The sequence below is a fragment of the Aspergillus wentii genome (genome assembly GCF_001890725.1).
Source record: "Aspergillus wentii DTO 134E9 unplaced genomic scaffold ASPWEscaffold_3, whole genome shotgun sequence".
NCBI classification, from domain to species: domain Eukaryota; kingdom Fungi; phylum Ascomycota; class Eurotiomycetes; order Eurotiales; family Aspergillaceae; genus Aspergillus; species Aspergillus wentii.
Genome location: NW_024467834.1, coordinates 1241705 through 1260167, shown reverse-complemented (window position 1 = coordinate 1260167; position 18463 = coordinate 1241705). Strand labels below are relative to the sequence as shown.

At 45.1% G+C, this 18463-nt stretch overlaps 7 protein-coding genes across 7 annotated transcripts; 4 read left to right on the top strand and 3 right to left on the bottom strand.

Annotated features, from left to right (window-relative positions):
• Window positions 1-3538: 3538 nt before the first annotated feature.
• On the top strand, window positions 3539-8142 carry gfa1 (glutamine--fructose-6-phosphate transaminase (isomerizing) GFA1; the record flags this gene model as incomplete). The annotated part of the gene is made up of 7 exons (XM_040827864.1): window positions 3539-3626; window positions 3692-3950; window positions 4107-5500; window positions 5573-5734; window positions 5791-6007; window positions 7451-7654; window positions 7722-8142. The coding sequence occupies 7 exons, from the start codon at window positions 3539-3541 to the stop codon at window positions 8140-8142; spliced, it is 2745 nt and encodes a 914-aa protein (XP_040690452.1).
• A 190-nt stretch (window positions 8143-8332) lies between these two features.
• Window positions 8333-10468, bottom strand: ASPWEDRAFT_170286 (proteasome core particle subunit alpha 7; the record flags this gene model as incomplete). The annotated part of the gene is made up of 5 exons (XM_040830593.1): window positions 8333-8674; window positions 8734-9060; window positions 9149-9307; window positions 9363-9428; window positions 10373-10468. The coding sequence occupies 5 exons, from the start codon at window positions 10466-10468 to the stop codon at window positions 8333-8335; spliced, it is 990 nt and encodes a 329-aa protein (XP_040690451.1).
• Window positions 10469-10567: 99 nt separating this feature from the next.
• On the top strand, window positions 10568-11341 carry ASPWEDRAFT_170285 (uncharacterized protein; the record flags this gene model as incomplete). The annotated part of the gene is made up of 1 exon (XM_040830592.1): window positions 10568-11341. The coding sequence occupies one exon, from the start codon at window positions 10568-10570 to the stop codon at window positions 11339-11341; it is 774 nt and encodes a 257-aa protein (XP_040690450.1).
• Window positions 11342-12101: 760 nt separating this feature from the next.
• Window positions 12102-12407, bottom strand: ASPWEDRAFT_26227 (mating alpha-pheromone PpgA; the record flags this gene model as incomplete). The annotated part of the gene is made up of 1 exon (XM_040832823.1): window positions 12102-12407. One exon carries the CDS (start codon window positions 12405-12407, stop codon window positions 12102-12104), a length of 306 nt encoding a protein of 101 aa, XP_040690449.1.
• A 962-nt stretch (window positions 12408-13369) lies between these two features.
• On the top strand, window positions 13370-14985 carry ASPWEDRAFT_108431 (isocitrate dehydrogenase (NAD(+)) IDH1; the record flags this gene model as incomplete). Its single annotated transcript, XM_040827989.1, has 5 exons — window positions 13370-13402; window positions 13554-13611; window positions 13689-13763; window positions 13920-14823; window positions 14898-14985. 5 exons carry the CDS (start codon window positions 13370-13372, stop codon window positions 14983-14985), a joined length of 1158 nt encoding a protein of 385 aa, XP_040690448.1.
• Window positions 14986-15669: 684 nt separating this feature from the next.
• Window positions 15670-16934, bottom strand: ASPWEDRAFT_152567 (18S rRNA methyltransferase BUD23; the record flags this gene model as incomplete). The annotated part of the gene is made up of 2 exons (XM_040829628.1): window positions 16579-16934; window positions 15670-16486 (listed from the first exon to the last, which is right to left on the bottom strand). Exons 1-2 carry the CDS (start codon window positions 16599-16601, stop codon window positions 15670-15672), a joined length of 840 nt encoding a protein of 279 aa, XP_040690447.1. The 5' UTR covers window positions 16602-16934.
• An 88-nt stretch (window positions 16935-17022) lies between these two features.
• Window positions 17023-18013, top strand: ASPWEDRAFT_38405 (uncharacterized protein). The gene is made up of 2 exons (XM_040834875.1): window positions 17023-17192; window positions 17279-18013. The coding sequence occupies exons 1-2, from the start codon at window positions 17123-17125 to the stop codon at window positions 17917-17919; spliced, it is 711 nt and encodes a 236-aa protein (XP_040690446.1). The 5' UTR covers window positions 17023-17122; the 3' UTR covers window positions 17920-18013.
• Window positions 18014-18463: the final 450 nt, after the last annotated feature.

Below are 18463 nucleotides of genomic sequence, written 5' to 3'. Positions count from 1 at the left end.
AGAGGGAAAGGGAAGATGTAGAGTGGGGTGAGATTGAAATTTGAGAATAAACCAGGTGTGGGAGTTGGGGTCAAGGAATGGATTATAGTTAGTAGGCGTAGGTAAAGCTTCCGGGTGAAGTTCCTATTAACGCGACGAAGAGAAAGACGCGAAGCAAATCACAACCAGCGCCGGAGTAGCGGGGGAGGGGATTCGATAAAGAAAGCAAGTGTTGACTTATAAAGGCGCGCTAGCAAAAGGGAAATAAACTGTCAAAATATAGAATTGTCGGCCACCAGTGTAATTCAAGAAATTTTTACAGTGCAGTTGCTGGCGGGAAAGATTATAGGCCACTGTTCTTAGTTCCAGCAGCAAGAACAAACGTTGGCAGGGATGGCTGACTACTTTACTTTACTAGGTACGAAAAGGTGTTAAGTTACTGGCAGTAAAATAATATTTGGCAGGCGGAGAACAAGATCTGGAGTCCATTCACTTCTCTTTCATTATTCATTTCTACCTACTTACATTATGATGGTATAAAATGACAATATTTGAGTAGAATGTCATTTTTAAGCCCTCTTTCTTTCTTTGGATTGAATGTATGGCCAGACATCAATTTTTACTGCTAATGTCTGATACCGAACCCTAGTACTCCGTAACTGACTTTAATATATTCTGCTAGCCTTGTCCCACGTGTATCAGTTGGATAAGAAGGATGTTATTTGTATCTAGCTAGATATGCAAGCTGGGAGCTATGCAGTTGTGATGGGTGCTTTATTGGCAAGATATAAAATAATTACTGTGTGGTGCTAAATCTCTGCCGCACACCTTTCCTTCTGTTCTCCAGATTTATATCAATAACGCATCAGTAGGCATTCTCGGTAATTGGTAGTGTTATCTTATCCTCCAATGGGTCGTTTTCTAATTCTATGGGGCATCATACTTCCTAGCCTCTGTCCAGGGTGAATGCTCTTATTCCGCAACTGCCCTCTGCCGTAAACGTGTTGAAATTTTCTCATTCAATTAAAAGGTGATCACTACAATTAACCTTCATGGAATTTTTTTTTCTACTTGGTCACGTTTGGTACCTTTAAATACAGTTCCTAGCATCTGAATTGCGCCCTCCCCCTCTGAGAATCATACTTGAGAACCACCTACCTTAATCTGTTCATTCTTTGATATTCTTGTCTTGTCTAACTCCGATTACCTGGTCGTAGGGATTGGTATATTTGAAGGTGGTGTGGTATCAAGATCTGCATGAAAAAATGGTATGGGTATTATTATTCCTGGTATATAGCGCGACACCATAAAGTTTATAATAGAAGGACTACTTCAATTCCGACCATGAACATAGACCAGAGGCTAGATTCATCGATTATCGCTATTACTCGATACCTGTTTGACAACTCTTTCCATTCATTCCCCAAATGTTTAAAAGGGAAAGGGCAAAAAGAATGGGAGAGGAAGTGCAGTAGGTAGATGCCTAATGACAAGTCTATCTAATGCTGTGTCAATTGGAGGCATAGGGTATGTATACATATTCTGTAAGTACCTATGTAGGTAAATACCTAGGCTCCTGGGTTTGTATACCTTACTTAGCATTGCCCTGTAACTACCTAATAGATAGTCAAGTCAGCATGCTGCACAAGTATGGCTGCTAAACTATACTCATTTATATAGATGTAACGAACAACGGGGTGTAAGAACATAAAGTCAAAAGGGGAAGAACGAAAACGTAGTTAGAAGTAAAGAGAAGATATCAATCCAAATGGCTGCTCTAAAGACGCTGAAATGTCATTGGGGTATGCATGAAGCTAAGAATCAGAAAGAGGCGGGGTCGAATAAGGGACTGTGGGGTTATTGAATACTACGTACATACCACTTGTTCATTTCCAGTTTTCTGTCCAGCTTCCTCACACACACATATATATATATAAATATATATATTGAGGGGATAGGGGCCGGGGAGGGGGGGGGAGGTTGGATGCGTAACTTGCAGCCCAGTGATATTCTCAGAATGATTCAAACTTTGCGTGCAAGCAATAATAATGACCCGTGGCGCTGACCGACATTATTCGGGTTCTCGGGAACCGTTTGACGGTGGCCGTTGACTAACCTGGCACATAGCCTGTAGGTAGTCTGCCAATAGTCTTTTCAAAAATAGCAACTTCAAGGTTTTGAGCATTTGGGTCAATGACCACATCAAGCTGGGATATTGCAATACTCAGTGCATCAGACACTGTATTACTACCCAGGGGTGTGCCTAAATCTGTATTCATAATAATTTATATACATAATCGACAAGATACTACTGCAATTATGCCCAACAAAAATGCAGTTTTATTGTGCTATTATTTTTTGTCACAAATCGACTCTGTACTGGTCTGATGCCAAGGAGACGAGGCATTGGAGGGAAAATAAAATAAGGTGGAGGGCGAATCGATTTCAGTAGGAACTAATACCTGCCCATAGCAACCAACTGTCATCAGGGCTGAATTTTGGGGGGGGGGGGGAGGTTCCCTTCTCCCTTTCTCCCTGTAGTGTATCTTAGTATGAGGTACACTAAAGTACCCAAGATTACTACTCCGTATCTATCCACATATGGCAATATTGAAGAGTAGGCTTACTATGTATAGTACACATGGAATACAGATTCTTGAGAGAAAAAAAAGAATAATGACAATAAAAAAAATAACCAAATATGGAACCCTTATGCGTGGTAGTGGTGATATATGTAGAATCTTCGTTCACAGACCAGTTGGAGCACTGGGTTGTTTTTATTGGAATCTGCCCTTCCCCTCCCCCCACCTCCTTTCCTGATACCGACTAGGTATGATACGTATCATTCTGGAACAGGATTGACAGCCAGACCTCTCAAGTATCTACTCCTACATACCTAGTAGACATGGATAAACACAGAAATTGTGTATGTACATACGAAGTACCCATGTAGTAACTAGGTGCCTATCTAATATTTATGTTGATGTTGTGGGTTATTTTTGTCCACTCATGGCGGCAAAGTGGAGACCATGACCTGTTAATAGTCTTCCATGGGCAATGGTCTCGAGGCAGGTGAGACATACCGACAGACTTGTGTGAGGCGCAGAAGGCTCGTTGGCCACTTCCTTCACTGCGCCCTGGTTTCAGTCCACAGCAGCTCCTTGGTCCGTGTGTGGGACGATCTAACAACATAAAACATACAGCTCCCCCTCCATCTGTTCCACGATCTCGATCAACTCAAACTTCCCTTTCCCTCTAACAGCCTCTCACACCTGCCAAGTACGTGCTCGCACCTCGGTACCTTCCCTTACAAAACGACCAAGTTGCTCATATTTCCCTTTGTCCATAAGTCAACCTTGGTGACATTTTTCCTTTGTTGACAAGTTCCAAGTCTCCATCCTCTTCTCTCTGTTGCGACACATTTGAGATCTAGCTCTCTGTCCATCACCCGCATCTTTCCATTCATCATCGACCGAGTGTGGTTTGAACAAAGAATCTTACTCATCAATCAATCATGTGGTATGTTCCTTTTATGAGCCATGTCAAATCCATTTGAGCTATGCTTACCAGCCCCAGTGGCATTTTCGGATACATCAACTATCTCGTTGAGAGGGACCGCAAATTCATCCTCGACACTCTCCTCAATGGTTAGTGGACCGTCGAATCTACACAGTGACTATCAACTGATAATCTCCTTTTCCACAAACTACAGGACTCTCGAGACTTGAATACCGTGGCTATGACTCCGCGGGACTCGCCATAGATGGTAACAAGAAGAAAGAAGTCTGTGCTTTCAAGGAAGTCGGGAAAGTTGTGAAACTGAAAGAGCTCATCGCGGAGTGTAAACCTGACCTTGAGAAAACATTCGAGTCCCATGCTGGTATTGCCCACACACGCTGGGCTACCCACGGGACACCATCGCGCCAAAACTGTCACCCCCACCGGCAAGTATCCCTTCGTATCTGTGTTTCGTTTTGTTTTTTCTTCATTCTTTTTTGAAAGAAAGGAAAGGGGGCGGGGGAAGCAGAGTGGCCACATAACCATATCATGCTTTCCCTCTGAACGGCCATTGTTATCGGACATCCTATTGGCAACAGAATGTGCTAATGGATTTTTTTTTTCGACAGATCTGATCTAAATTGGGAATTCTCTATCGTTCACAATGGTATTATTACCAACTACAAGGAATTGAAGGCTCTATTGGAAAGCAAGGGCTTCCGCTTCGAGACCGAGACAGACACAGAGTGCATTGCTAAGCTCACAAAGTATTTGTACGACCAACAGCCAGATATCGACTTCACCGTCCTGGCAAAAGCTGTCGTGAAGGAGCTAGAGGGCGCGTTTGGTCTACTCATCAAATCCGTCCACTTCCCCCATGAGGTTATTGCCGCTCGCAAAGGATCTCCCCTTGTGATCGGTGTGAGAACTTCCAAGAAGATGAAGGTGGACTTCGTGGATGTCGAATATTCAGAAGAGGGTGCTCTTCCAGCGGAGCAGGCCTCCCAGAATGCTGCTATCAAGAAATCTGCTACTGGCCTCCTTGCCCCACCTGACAAGTCGCTGCTGCATCGGTCACAGTCACGCGCCTTCCTGTCGGATGATGGCATCCCCCAGCCGGCAGAATTCTTCTTGTCTTCGGACCCGTCCGCAATTGTCGAGCATACCAAGAAGGTCCTCTACCTTGAAGATGACGACATTGCTCATATTCACGAGGGACAGCTCAATATTCATCGTCTTACCAAAGATGATGGCACCTCCAATGTTCGTGCTATCCAAACCATTGAACTCGAGCTTCAGGAGATTATGAAGGGCACATTTGATCACTTCATGCAGAAGGAAATTTTTGAGCAACCCGAGTCTGTGGTGAACACCATGAGAGGTCGGTTGGATGTTGCGAACAGACAGGTCACACTCGGTGGACTTCGACAGTACATTTCTACCATCCGCCGCTGCAGGAGAATCATATTTATTGCGTGTGGAACCAGCTACCATTCATGCATGGCTGTGCGTGGTGTGTTTGAAGAACTCACTGAGATCCCCATAGCGGTTGAGCTCGCCTCCGATTTCTTGGATAGACAGGCACCGGTTTTCCGTGATGATACCTGTGTCTTCGTTTCCCAGTCTGGAGAAACAGCTGACTCGCTCATGGCCCTCCGCTACTGCCTTGAAAGAGGCGCATTGACTGTTGGAGTTGTTAATGTGGTTGGTTCATCTATTTCCCTCCTGACACACTGCGGTGTGCACATCAATGCTGGCCCGGAAATCGGTGTCGCCTCCACCAAAGCATACACATCCCAGTTTGTTGCGATGATCATGTTTGCTCTCAGCCTCAGTGAGGATCGTGCTTCCAAGCAAAAGCGGAGAGAAGAAATCATGCAGGGTCTTGGCAAGGTATCGGAACAGTTTAAGGAGATTCTGAAACTCAATGAACCCATCAAACAACTATGCGCAAATTTCTTCAAGAACCAGAAGAGTCTACTTCTCCTGGGCAGAGGCAGCCAATTTCCAACAGCCCTTGAAGGTAAGAAGGATCAATTTTTCGTAAGATGCGAGCGTGAGAACTTTTAAACTAACGAACCAAACAATACAATAGGTGCCCTCAAGATCAAGGAAATTTCTTACCTCCACTGTGAGGCCGTTATGTCGGGTGAGCTGAAACATGGTGTTCTTGCATTGGTGGATGAGAACCTGCCCATCATTATGATCCTTACACGTGATGAGATCTTCACCAAGTCGCTGAATGCCTACCAGCAAGGTAAGTTCAAAACAAAACGTAAGCAATTTCGGGAAGACTTTCTAATGCGCTTGTAGTCATTGCCCGAGGTGGTCGTCCTATTGTGATCTGCAACCACGAGGATCCCGAGTTTTCTTCTGCCCAGACAGAGAAGATCGAAGTCCCCAAGACCGTTGATTGCCTCCAAGGTCTTCTCAACGTTATTCCACTGCAGCTTATTTCTTACTGGTTGGCTGTTGGTGAAGGCCTTAACGTTGATTTCCCTCGCAATCTTGCGAAGTCTGTCACTGTTGAGTAGATTGATAATTATTGTACATCAAAAGAGGCATTGCGACAGCGATTTGAGGACATGGGTCTTTTATGATATTCATTAACACCCCCATGCATCAGTGCTCCAATGGAGAAGGACCGGTCCCTTCCTTTCCTTTCCTTTCATTTACTTATTTCTTATTTCCATAATGCTAGGACGAATTCACGTTTTACAGATTGTGCCTGCCTTTAGTGTCGCTTGGGATGGTCTTAATGGTGAATTCTTTAGTATTAAATATGGGCACAATTTTTAAATCTTGCTCGTCCCCTGTAATAGAAGCCTACAGGTTTTGGTCATGATTCTGACCGCATTTCACAAGCAATGATGGTGGTAATCATACAGATTACGCCTTAGGTTCTATCTCCACTGTCTACCCTAGACGCGTGGGTTGAAAAGAAAAGGATCTTCATGAATCCAGAATTGCTACGCGGCTTAGGTTGAAAAGCGTCTTAGTGTGGACTGTGACTTGTGGATTGGGACTTGGGAATTATCCCACATAATAATAAGTAAAATTGGTACCCCCCCCCCCTTTTGAACTTTCATGGGATGATGGGGGTTTTTATCTGTCATCACATTGATACTAGGTATCGCCTTTTTTTTTTTTTTTTTTTTTTAACTGTGGATATAGGATATTCAGTCAGTATTATCTAATACCCAGCTACTATGTACTCCGTAACTGCTACATAATTCTAGTCGATCTTATCTGATGGTTGCTAATTTTAGTTATTATATCAGTCCTATATCATGGTCCTTCTCGCTTGTCTCGTGACTTTGGAGGTAGATAAGGTAGGTAATTTCTATTGCTTGACATTAGTAAATTAGTAAACAGTTATACCATCACTACCTAGAAGGCTAGATTAATATAACTATACTATATATACATTATATAACAATAATAATAGAGATACATATGGAAGTTCTGCATGCACATCCATACTGAGGGTAAGCTAGGGTTAGATACTATGAGACTACCTAAACCCGAGACACTACCTCCAACCTAGATGTGAATATTATAATAATAATATTACCTACGTGGGTATATCTATGTAAGATACCTAATAATATATGTAAGATAGTAATACATGTGAGATAATAATATATTATCTTTACTGTGCTCAGCAGTACTGGACACCTCTCACTTACCCATAGTAAGGGGGCGCGGGGCTGTTCCTGGTTACAACACCCCACTCTCCACTTCTCAAACGTTGGTGGTACAATACAGGCAAGCTAACGAGTTGGACAGTTCATAACTTTATATATAACCAACCTTGACTCCAATCCCAACATCCATTATTGATCTCATACAAGAAATTCTACACTTTCTTACAGCATTAAAAGAAACCCATACAAAATGACTTCTTCTATCAAAGGACCAGGGGATGTTCAAACCTACGATGGTAAGTAACTGAGTTATGTCTTGGGCACAGCTACATATGCTTATGGCGTTTCTTTCTCCTTTTCATAGGTTCCGGGCTTCGAATCGCCATTGTCCACGGAAGATGGAACATGGGAATAATTGGACCTTTAATTGATGGCGCTAAAAAGCGCCTTTTGGCAGCTGGTGTGGCCGAGGAGAATATCATGACTCAGAGTGTCCCAGGCAGTTACGAGTTGCCATTTGCTGCTCAGCGGTAGGCTCCCTTCTTGTATTTGCTACAATCGAACCAAAAGCGCTAACCGTGGCCTCTATTTACCCAGAATTTATACAGCTTCGCAACTCCAGGCAGCTAAAAGCTCCTCTTCGGCCGAGGGCATCAGCGCCACGGATCTGCTCTCTTCATCTACTACGGATCTCAGCAAATCAGGAAAACAATCGCCTGCATCTGCTGCTGCATCTAGGCCATTTGACGCCGTGATAGCCATAGGTGTTCTTATCAAAGGAGAGACAATGCACTTCGAGTACATCGCTGATGCAGTCACACACGGATTGATGCGCGTCCAACTCGATTCCGGCGTGCCCGTTATTTTTGGTGTGCTTACTGTCCTAACCGAAGAGCAAGGATTGGAGAGAGCTGGACTTGGTACAAAGGGGATGCACAACCATGGCGAAGACTGGGGTAATGCTGCTGTGGAACTTGGTGTAAGAAGAAGAGAATGGAATGAAGGCAGAGGCATTTAGGATCTCGTTACTTTTTGGCTGGTGTGTATTTACTAGGCTCGCAAAAATAGTTGTCGATTAACAAAAGGGGATGAATGACAATATGGAATGGAGCCAGATTGTTTCTCGATGGCGGAAATGATATCTCGAAGTACATACTAGGTAGGTATTGGTCATCGCAGGATTGAATGTCGCATCTTATTTTCTAGATTTACTCCTCCATCCGTTCACCTTCATTAGCAGTGTTCTTTGTTCCCTCTTCCTCTTCCTCGTCCTCGCCTTCCAAAGCTCTCTTTGCTGCTTTCTCTGCTTCTTCGAGGAGCTCCTTGGGTACTTCTTCGTGTCTTCCTTTGGTTGGGCCATCTAGCGAACTAATCCAGCTCATTTCCAGCTCGAATTCTTTGTCTTTGCTGTCTTCGTGAGCGACGTAAATGATGCGAGCTGCTTCCTTGACAGCATCAACAAGGCTAAGGCTATCGGAGCCCAAATCTAACTTCTCGAGTTCAGCTTTGGCGGCTTGTCTCCCCTTCCCGGTGGCCGCGCCATGATAGCCCTTCAAGAATTATTAGCATGCACTGTACCAAGGAAACAAGGAAAGTATGGTTACGATACCCAATAGAGTCCGCTCGGCTCAATCATGTATAGACCAGGGCCTCCCGCTTTGGCACCTTCAACTTTACCACCAGATCCCGATTTTGGACCAGTTCCAACTTGACCATCAACAGCCTGTTCGATTTCGGAGTCCCAGCCCCCGACGATAGCGGTCACTCCAAATGGCCGTACACTGGAGTAAAGAGTGTAAGCCTGGACATAACTACCTAGACGGCTAGATAGGGCGGAAATCGGTATAGGCCCTTTGTATGCACTTCTCCACGAAGAGGCTTCGTCTCTGGCTCGGGAAACGAAGTGTCGACCATCGGGGACAAGTCCCGCTGACACCTGAATAGAGAAAGAAAAAAAACATTGATAAGCACCTAGAGCAATATAATGCGCGGAGACATTTCGATCAAATGTGGTGGGGTCTTACAATGCCAACATGACGATCCACCGTTGCTATTTTCTTATTGGCACCTGGCTTTAGAAGTTTGCTAGTGATGATTTTTTCGACTGCCAATACAACACCATCTTTGCATCGGATACCGATGGCTGTTCCCCCGTTCTCGACTGCCTTTACTGCGTATTCAACCTGCGAGCACGATCAGCTATTTGAAACCGAACAAGACAAGGGGCAGATGAAATACTTGGAAGTTTCGGCCATCGGGGGAAAAGACAGAGTTAGAAAGATCGTAGCCCGTACCAATCGACGTCTGTTGTGTGAGAAAGTTAGTATTAGTAGTTGTCAGCCTGAGTGAGGACGTACCATGGCTGTTGATGACGAATAAACACACAACAGAACAAGGATGGCGATAGATTAAAGGTAGAAGACCCAGATGAATAGACAAAGAAGACAGAGCTTATGGGTGCTGGAGGAGAGTAAAAAAGTGTAAATTGAGGACAGGTAGTTGGAGCTCTGGAAGATAAGATACTACTACAGAGCTGCTCTGGAGTTCCTTACCTTAGTTGCTCTAGCCCGCCTGACGCCAGCTGCGGTCGCGTCACGGGGTTTCTGCCTACTATGTTTCATCACATGATTTTTGCCTGGGGTGTCTATGTTGTCTATCTATTATCCTATCTATCAGCAGACTGGATATGGACACTACTTGAGTAGGTATTTCATACTTTGTAGGTATTACCTAAAGGTACTCATGCAGCAGGATCTATATGCGCAGCACTGTATTTTACCTACCCTCTTTTATAATGTGTCCGGTATACCTATTGGTTTGTTTATTGGTGTCTAGATCTCCACATAATAGCCAGCTCAGATGATTACCCAGTGTGTATTTTAATACAAACATACGGCGTACTGGTGGTTTACTCGAGGTTCTTTTTGAGTGCCCAACCTGCCCACATTTTCGGGCATCGATGTCCTGTTTGTTCTTCTCCCTCCCCGGCTGGCAACTTAGATGAAAAATAAATATATACTATTAATGTCCTAGTTCTATTATTTCTTTTCTATTAAAATTCATCTCAAGGCCCCTCGACAAGATTGGTTTCTGGTCATTATTGCAGAAGCATTGAAATCACAATCTCCCACAAATATCTGTTGTGCCTGCCATCTGAAGTTCCTCCCCGCAAGTTTCCCTATGAGAACTAGTATAAACACAGAAATAATTGCATATCCGATCTATTGAGCAGCCCCCTTGAAGCACACCAAAACATGTCTTCCTCCATACTGCACCAATGCCCATTCTGCGGGAAGACGACTGATGTCTCTACCGCACTTGCTGCCTTCATCGAGAATCCTCATTGTAGTCAGGTAGTCTTGTCCTTTACACTGTTTCTCTATTGAGTTCCTGACCAGAAGCACATGCAGTGTGGGTTGTCAACCTATGAGGGTGATATGAAAATGCAAGATGATCTTGCAGCACTCTTCTCCAAACAAATGAGTATGGACAGCATGGAGTACCGGGAAGCTCCCTCGCATAGCCCACCCAGTTCCCAGGCTTCCCCCATCACATACAGCATCACTCAGCACTACCACCACTCTTCGCATGTAGCACGCCATGTCACTACAGAAGATTCAACACCAAAGGAGACTTTGGTCGGTGGTACTTCGGCCTCTGTGATAGGCGAAGCACTGAGAAGCCATGACATTGACCCGGCGTCACTTTCCCCGGGCCAGTTTGATTTGTTTGCAAATGCGGCCCCTGAACAAAGATCGCGCTTAATTCAGATGTGGCAGATTTGCCCAGAAACTAGCAAGACAGACAGTTTCGGGGCCATGGATCGCATTATTAACGAGAGCTCGTACCAGTGGGACGGACTCTCTAGGGACATGGAGATGGACGACCTGTCCCAGGACAAGCGCAATGGTGATGATCATGATGGACAGCAATATGCCGAACCATATATGGCATCTGGTTACGAACTACTTGCCCAACGCGACTATGAGATATCGTCTGGGAAGGCTGTAGCGGTGGCTGGATTTAATAACGACAGTTCTTCTTTGCCAAACGAACCTTCAACTGGGTCGCCATACAAAGTTGCGAATGATCCCATCTATCAAAGTAAGCGATGGTGGGAGCATGCAGCCTCGGAGCCTATAGAGCACCAGTACGGTTCCTTCGAGCAAATGAATCGGTATCCCGGACGTGGTTTAGTGCAGTCTCATTGGCTGTAGGAAACCCAGTTTCTTTATACCCACTATAGGTACTATTATACGGAATAAATGAAGTGATGTTTGAGGTTTGGGTGAACACAGGACAATGCCTTTCCTTCTTGTTATAATTAAATAAGAGCGACCTAACTGCGGATTATTAGTCTGTTTAGAACGAGAGGCGCAGAATTAATCGTATATGAAAGCTGCCATTGGATGAATATCTCCAAAATACTGTAAGATGTAAACACATTGTCGATACCTAGGTAGACAAGTATACCCAAGAAGGCCCAAGGCTTTCTGCTACGGAAGCATTCGCCCAGACATCGGACCAGGTGCAACAACAGAGAGGTACCTTAGGTAGTAGTCCATTGACCAATAAATAGTGACATCCCGCTAAATTATCCATCTCTTGTATTCTTACTTCATAATTCTGCAAACAAAAGAAGACATTCAGGTCACATTACCCCCTGCTCCTCCTCTTTTTAATTTTTAAATAACAAAAGACAAAAGAGGTTCCAGTGGTCGCTTATCGACTGCTAGGTACATGAAACATAGTTGACTGTATCAAAGAACGTGTTCGCCACAAGCCGTCTGCATAGGCAAAGAAGAAGTCTTGTGGCTATTGGTGGATTTTCCATGTCATTATATCGACATTCTGCCTATGAATCACTGCCATAGCCAAGCAAAGCTGCACCGGTAGGACATGTTGATTGGCTGTAGAGCATTAGTAAATCGAACCCATAAACAAAACAACCTCCATAGATGACTGATTAACTCACCTTTATTCCTCATCGATTGCAGCCATAACTTCAGCGGAACGCTTGACATCATTGACAGCTTCAGCAGCTCGCTTGATCTTATGGCAACCCTGTCCGGGGAGGTAGCACCATTTTTGAAGAGCATCAGGAGAGGCATCAGGCATGGCCTTCGCAAGGGCCTCAGCAGAGCGCTTGATATCATTGGTGGCATCGGCGGCACGTTTCATGACGCTACAGCCCTGGCCGGGGTAGGCACACCACTTTTCCATGGCCGCAGCCTGGACATTAGTGGCAGCCAGCATCGCGACAACAATTGAGACAAGCTGCATTTTGACGGGGAAGAATAGAGTTGGAAATAACCGGAGAGAAGGTTTGAAGATTTGTAAGTCTTAGACTGAGAAGAGAGAAATAGGACGCTTGAGATGAAGTCGAACGATGGACGCGACAGCCAGCGTTTTATAGCCATGACATGATGGCCAGTAGAAGAATAGGTGCCATCTTAACCACAAACTTGTATCTCAATAGCAGATATCTTATTCATGTGTGTAAAAGGTAACATGCCAAAAAAAAAAAAAAAAAAAAGGAGGTAGTAGGGCATACCCATTCAACAAAGAAGCCTGTGATTGAGATAGTCACAGCGAAGAGTATTCAAGAAGACCAGAATGGCGCATGCTTTTGATAATTTAGCCAAGTTGAAGAGCATCTCATTGAAGACAGATATCCCGCAATGAATCAAAAGTAGTGTAACACAAGTAATTAGGTACCTTCTTCTTTTGTGATGACATGGTGTTGCCAAAGGGGGATTGAATAGGGACTAACGAGACGAGTTGGTGTGTCAATAACAATCGTCAATGGATCTCAGGACAAGTATACCAATGATTTGATGATTGATATACCTAATAAGCCGAGTGGCATCACTTCTTACACCGCAGCAATAAATCGTTATTATAATAAAAAAGAAGAAACGAAAAAGAAAATAATATAATACAATTCACCAAACAAGTCCATCCATTTGTCCAAGTCTCCAAGATGGGTTTGATCCTAGCGTCAGAGATAAGATCGGCCCGTTGAATCCAGTCAGGCAACTGGCCCGCCCATGCCGAGCCAAACCGCCGTTTTTTCCGGCCTCTCGTGTGCACGTTTGTTCTTGTCCCCGTTTCGGTTCGCCTTCTCCCTTGCCCTTCTCACGCCTTTGAAGCCTTCACCTTCTCCCCAGGACTTTCCCTCCCGTTATCCCATCTCTTTCCTCCCACCCCCACTCCCTATAGTCCCTCGTCCATTGTTTGCAAAGATGTTCTCGCTGAGGACGGCGCAGCCCGCCCAGGTATGTGATTTCTTCATGCACGGCCAGAGCCACCGCAATTGGTTTTCTTTGACATTTTCCCTGCTGTTTTTCCCTGGCCACTTTGCTCCCCTCTACCACTCTTAGTACCTCTTCTTTAAATCCCTCGGACTGACTCGATTACGTCTACCAGTCTTTCCTACGTCGCGCTGCGGTCGGCTCTTTTGGCCGTATCTCAATTCCCGCTAGATGTGTGTCGTCCTTTTTCCTTTGCTCTAGTAGTGAGGTGGCCCGCCTTTCGGAGCTCTCGTTAACCTGCAAAAAATAGCCTTCGCAAGTGTTCAGTCGGACATCTTCAAGCCCACCAAATATGGTGGCAAGTACACCGTGACTCTTATTCCAGGTAATTTCCAGCAGTTTTTTTTTTTTTTTCTTTCCCTCTTTTCTTTCCCTCTTTTCTTTTCCTCTTTTCTTTTCCTCTTTTCTTCTCCTCTTTTCTTCTTCACCTTGCCCCTAGCGACCGGATGTGCTAATAGCCTTTTTTTTTCTCGCATGAAAGGTGACGGAATTGGTGCCGAGGTCGCCGAATCAGTGAAGACCATCTTCAAGGCCGACAATGTGCCCATTGAGTGGGAGCAGGTGGATGTCAGTGGTGTTGACACGGGAAACAAGCACTCGGAGGAGCTTTTCAAGGAATCGATCGCCTCCCTCCGACGCAACAAGCTGGGCCTCAAGGGTATCCTCCACACCCCAGTCGAGCGTTCCGGACACCAGTCGTTCAATGTCGCTCTCAGACAAGAACTTGATATCTATGCCTCCATTGTTCTGATCAAGAACATCCCGGGGTATCAGACGCGCCACGAAAATGTCGACCTTTGCATTATCCGTGAGAACACCGAGGGAGAGTACTCTGGCCTTGAACACCAGTCCGTGCAGGGTGTGGTCGAGTCTCTCAAAATCATCACCCGTGCTAAATCTGAGCGTATTGCCAAGTTCGCTTTCAGCTTTGCTCTTGCCAACAACAGGAAGAAGGTCACCTGCATTCACAAGGCAAACATCATGAAGCTTGCCGACGGTCTGTTCCGCAGTACCTTCCACAAGGTTGCAGAGAACTACCCCACTTTGGAGGTCAACGACATGATTGTGGATAATGCTTCCATGCAGGCCGTGTCTCGGCCCCAGCAGTTTGATGTGATGGTCATGCCCAACCTGTACGGTGGCATTCTGTCTAACGTTGGAGCGGCCCTTGTTGGCGGCCCCGGTCTGGTCCCTGGTTGCAACATGGGACGCGATGTTGCTGTTTTCGAACCCGGATGCCGTCACGTTGGTCTCGATATCAAGGGCAAGGACCAGGCCAACCCCAGTGCTATGATCCTTTCCGGCTCCATGCTTCTCCGCCACCTTGGATTGGATGACCATGCCAACAGAATTTCGAAGGCTGTGTACGATGTAATTGGTGAAGGGTATGTTATCTTCAACCTAACGGACACCTTTGCATCCCATTATCTGGAGTTCTTGCTGACAATACCTTATGTAGTCAAACGAGGACTCGTGACATGGGTGGCCAGGCCACCACTCACGAGTTTACCAGAGCTGTTCTGGACAAGATGGAGGCTGCTCTGTAAATTGTGATATAACATCATTGCTACCGCTATCAATAATGACGAAGGTTTGTAAGGGCCAGTAGGGTATTCTTGGGAGGCCATACTGGCTGGCTGGAGATGTCTCCATATCATGTATTATCCTTGACCCAAACAACGCAAGGCATCCTACTGCACATTTGGAACGATAGAATTTCTGTGGAATAGGATGTGTAGAATTATATACTATTGTTTGGAAATAAAACCATATCATTGCATCATAGATAGTCATTATCTTTTAATAGTATGTTTCGTTATGCAACTGCAGGGATAGTTTATTTAAATACCCGAAGATCCGCAACTGCAAGAAACCGCCTTATCAAGCATTCCAGAGCAAAAGTTTTGAATGGCTCTTCCAAACCATTTGTGTATCAATCATCAATCACTCCTTCTTATGCTTGTTCCCGGCTTGGATTTCTCGGTGGCAACCAATCTGAACTTGCAGGGCGAGAAGATAAAGGGCGGCAAACAACTTGCGTCTCTAACGAAGAGCCGAATCTTTGCACCATGGAATGACCCATCCAGACTGAAGCTGCATATAACCAGCAGTGGTATCGACATAATCTTGTTGATGTTCTGCTCTAGGCCCCCAGTTTCTTAGCGGTGGGTCAGTGGATAGAATATCCAATTGCTGTGTAAAACCAAGTGCGAAGACGAGCAGAAAAAGGATCAAAAGGCCGGGCGTCTTTTCCTGCCAGTGTACTTGGAATTGGCCTTTACGATCTTCCCCTTTTTTGACATCTGATCTTTTTTCCTCATGATCCAGGCCTTGTCGCCTTTCTTAGAAGACGGCAACTTGCCATGTTCCATGGCCCTTCTTCTGGCATCCAAAACATCCACATCATTCATGCCACCAACGACACCAGTGATGTCTCCTTGCAACCCGCCACCCCCAACCGTAAGTACAAGGTAAAGTTTGCTGTTCTTGGTCCCAGGGTCATCTTCCAGCATACCGGCACCAAAGCCAGCTTTGATAGCAGCACCGCTTATCATGCTCCGCTGCGCATCATTCTTGGGATAAAACTGACAAACGGCACGTCCACCACGACGAAGACTGGCATAAAGGCCCTCAAAAAATCGGCGCAAACGACCTTCGGGGCTGACATCGCTCGTCTCCGCGTTGCAGAGCCACTGAATTGCACTTATACTTATAGCTGCATCAAACGTACCAGGACGGAACGGCACCCCTTGCCCGATATCGGCAAGCAACAAATCGCCTTCGACTTCTCGCTGCAGAGCCACGTCGAGCATGCTGGGTGAGATGTCCATGCCGACCCAGGTGTGTGGCCCACCTTGCGCGGGAGGCACTTCGGAGAGGAGCTCTCCGGAAAGCCCAGATCCACAACCGACATCAAGAATGAGTGATGGTGATTTGAGATCGAGAAGCTCGAGAGCTCGATGCGTCATATCAGACTGGATGTTACGGATACGAGACGAAGTGGTATATTTTCGCGATTCATTGTCATCATAAAACAAATCTGGAGGCCTATACCGAACAGAGAAAGCAAAGAAGACTCAGTCAGTAATGATCATATAAAAGGCTAGGAAGGTATGTCATGATGGGTTAGAAGAACGCACAAGACATCTTCAGGGCGCGACATGGTTGCGACCAAAAAAAAAAAAAAAAATAGCAATAGCCAAAAGGTTGCGCAGCTCCGCCGTAAAGATTCCAAAGGCGAACAGAAGAAAATCTTCAATCTAGAAATTGACAAAAAATAGTCAACTGTACTATAATAATATAGTTGACACTGAATGGGAGAAGAAATCAAATATCCATCTGCTCAAAGAATAGTAGATCGGGTACATAATAATAAATTTCAAAGCAGATGGCGCATTGGTTGTCTTGAAGTGGGGCCTGGAGCCTGAGGCATTGAACCAAGTAACGCTGCAACCAGCGATGCCATAAGGACAACAGTCAAGATGGTCACGATCTTATCTCCATGATGGTCAGCTTTTTGAAATAGCCAAGCACCAAACCATTATTTACCTAACCATCATATATTAGAAATGAAGCTTACCTGATTTTATTCAATTGCCTACGTCATCTTATTATCAGTCCATTGTCCCTACACTACTATCCCACGAAATCGGTCATCAGACGGACCTGCTGCGGTGAATCACAATGTGGATACTTCCCCTTCTAGGGTACCTGGGTGTGATTGTTGGATTTGCCTTTCTTACTTTAGCAATAGGTAAGAGTGGTCATAGTTACATTGCGAGGCCATCACTTCTCCAAAAGGCATAGTGAAGAAACCCCATCGCGACTGACATATTCCAGCCTCCGGTCTCTACTACCTGTCGGAACTTGTTGAAGAACACACCGTTCTTGCTCGTCGATTGCTGTCGCGCTTGATATACGGCATCATCATAATCCAGATATTCCTCTTTGCGTTCGACCGGTTCCCCTTTTCTCTATCTCTCCTCAGTATTTTGTCGCACCTCGTTTACGCAAGCAATCTACGACGATTTCCCATCGTCAAGCTATCGGATCCTCTTTTCATCCTTTCTTGCATGTTAGTTGGTCTGAACCATTGGCTATGGTTTCGTCACTTTTCCAAGCCGCTGTCGCCGTCGCGTGTTGGAACCAATTGGCGCCAGCCGTATCAAGCCTACCCTGAGGATATGCCAAACTTCACCGAAGTCGCTTCTTATTTCGGGCTTTGTGTCTGGCTTGTTCCGTTTGCCCTCTTTGTTAGCCTCAGCGCTGGCGAGAATGTTTTGCCTAGCATGGGTTCTGAATATGCAACAGGGGAGCATGTTTCTACTCCTGGACTGGCTCGCAGTGCTCTATCCTCTGACGGCAAGGTTAATAAAAATAAAGGAATGGCCAAGGCCTTGGTCGACGGTTTACGAGACTGGGTTAAGGAAAATGGCGAGGTAATGGGGTTTTGGAGGGGTGAACAGACACGAAGATTTTAAATGAATGATTAGAAGCTATTCTGAGACGAAATAGTGATTACATCACTTCAATGTATTGAATACTTTTTTATATCTTCACAGACAGAGAGAGAGAAAATAAATTAAAATAAAATAATCATATAAAAAGGCAGGGAATAATGGAAGAAGACGACAAACACTTATGATAGGATTATGTAGCTATATAACCAAAAGAACTCAAATGACCTCAAGAGTCCATGAAACATCACATATAAAGCCATACGGATAGAAGCATGCATGACGGCCCTTGTGAATAGCAAGAAAAAAATAGGGTATAATAATGATCACAGAACATGTTCCCATCAATGCAATAATGACCAAACAAAGAGAAGGGGGTGGGGGAGGGTCATTTCAAGTAATGCTAGCCATATCATATTTGATAGAAGCCGTGAGCCCTTATAACCTCTTGTTATATTCAGCAACATCCCTCATTCTCTGATTACCATTAATATTATGAATTTCCATCGCTGCTCTCAAACAGGTGTAGCTAGGTTTTTAGATTCATTCCACGTTCGTATAATTCATA

Coding starts and splice junctions, on each gene's coding strand:
- ASPWEDRAFT_38405 (XM_040834875.1), top strand. CDS start 17,123: ATGTGGATACTTCCCCTTCTAGGGTACCTGGGTGTGATTGTTGGATTT. Junction 17,193..17,278: donor CTTTCTTACTTTAGCAATAG/GTAAGAGTGGTC, acceptor GACATATTCCAG/CCTCCGGTCTCTACTACCTG.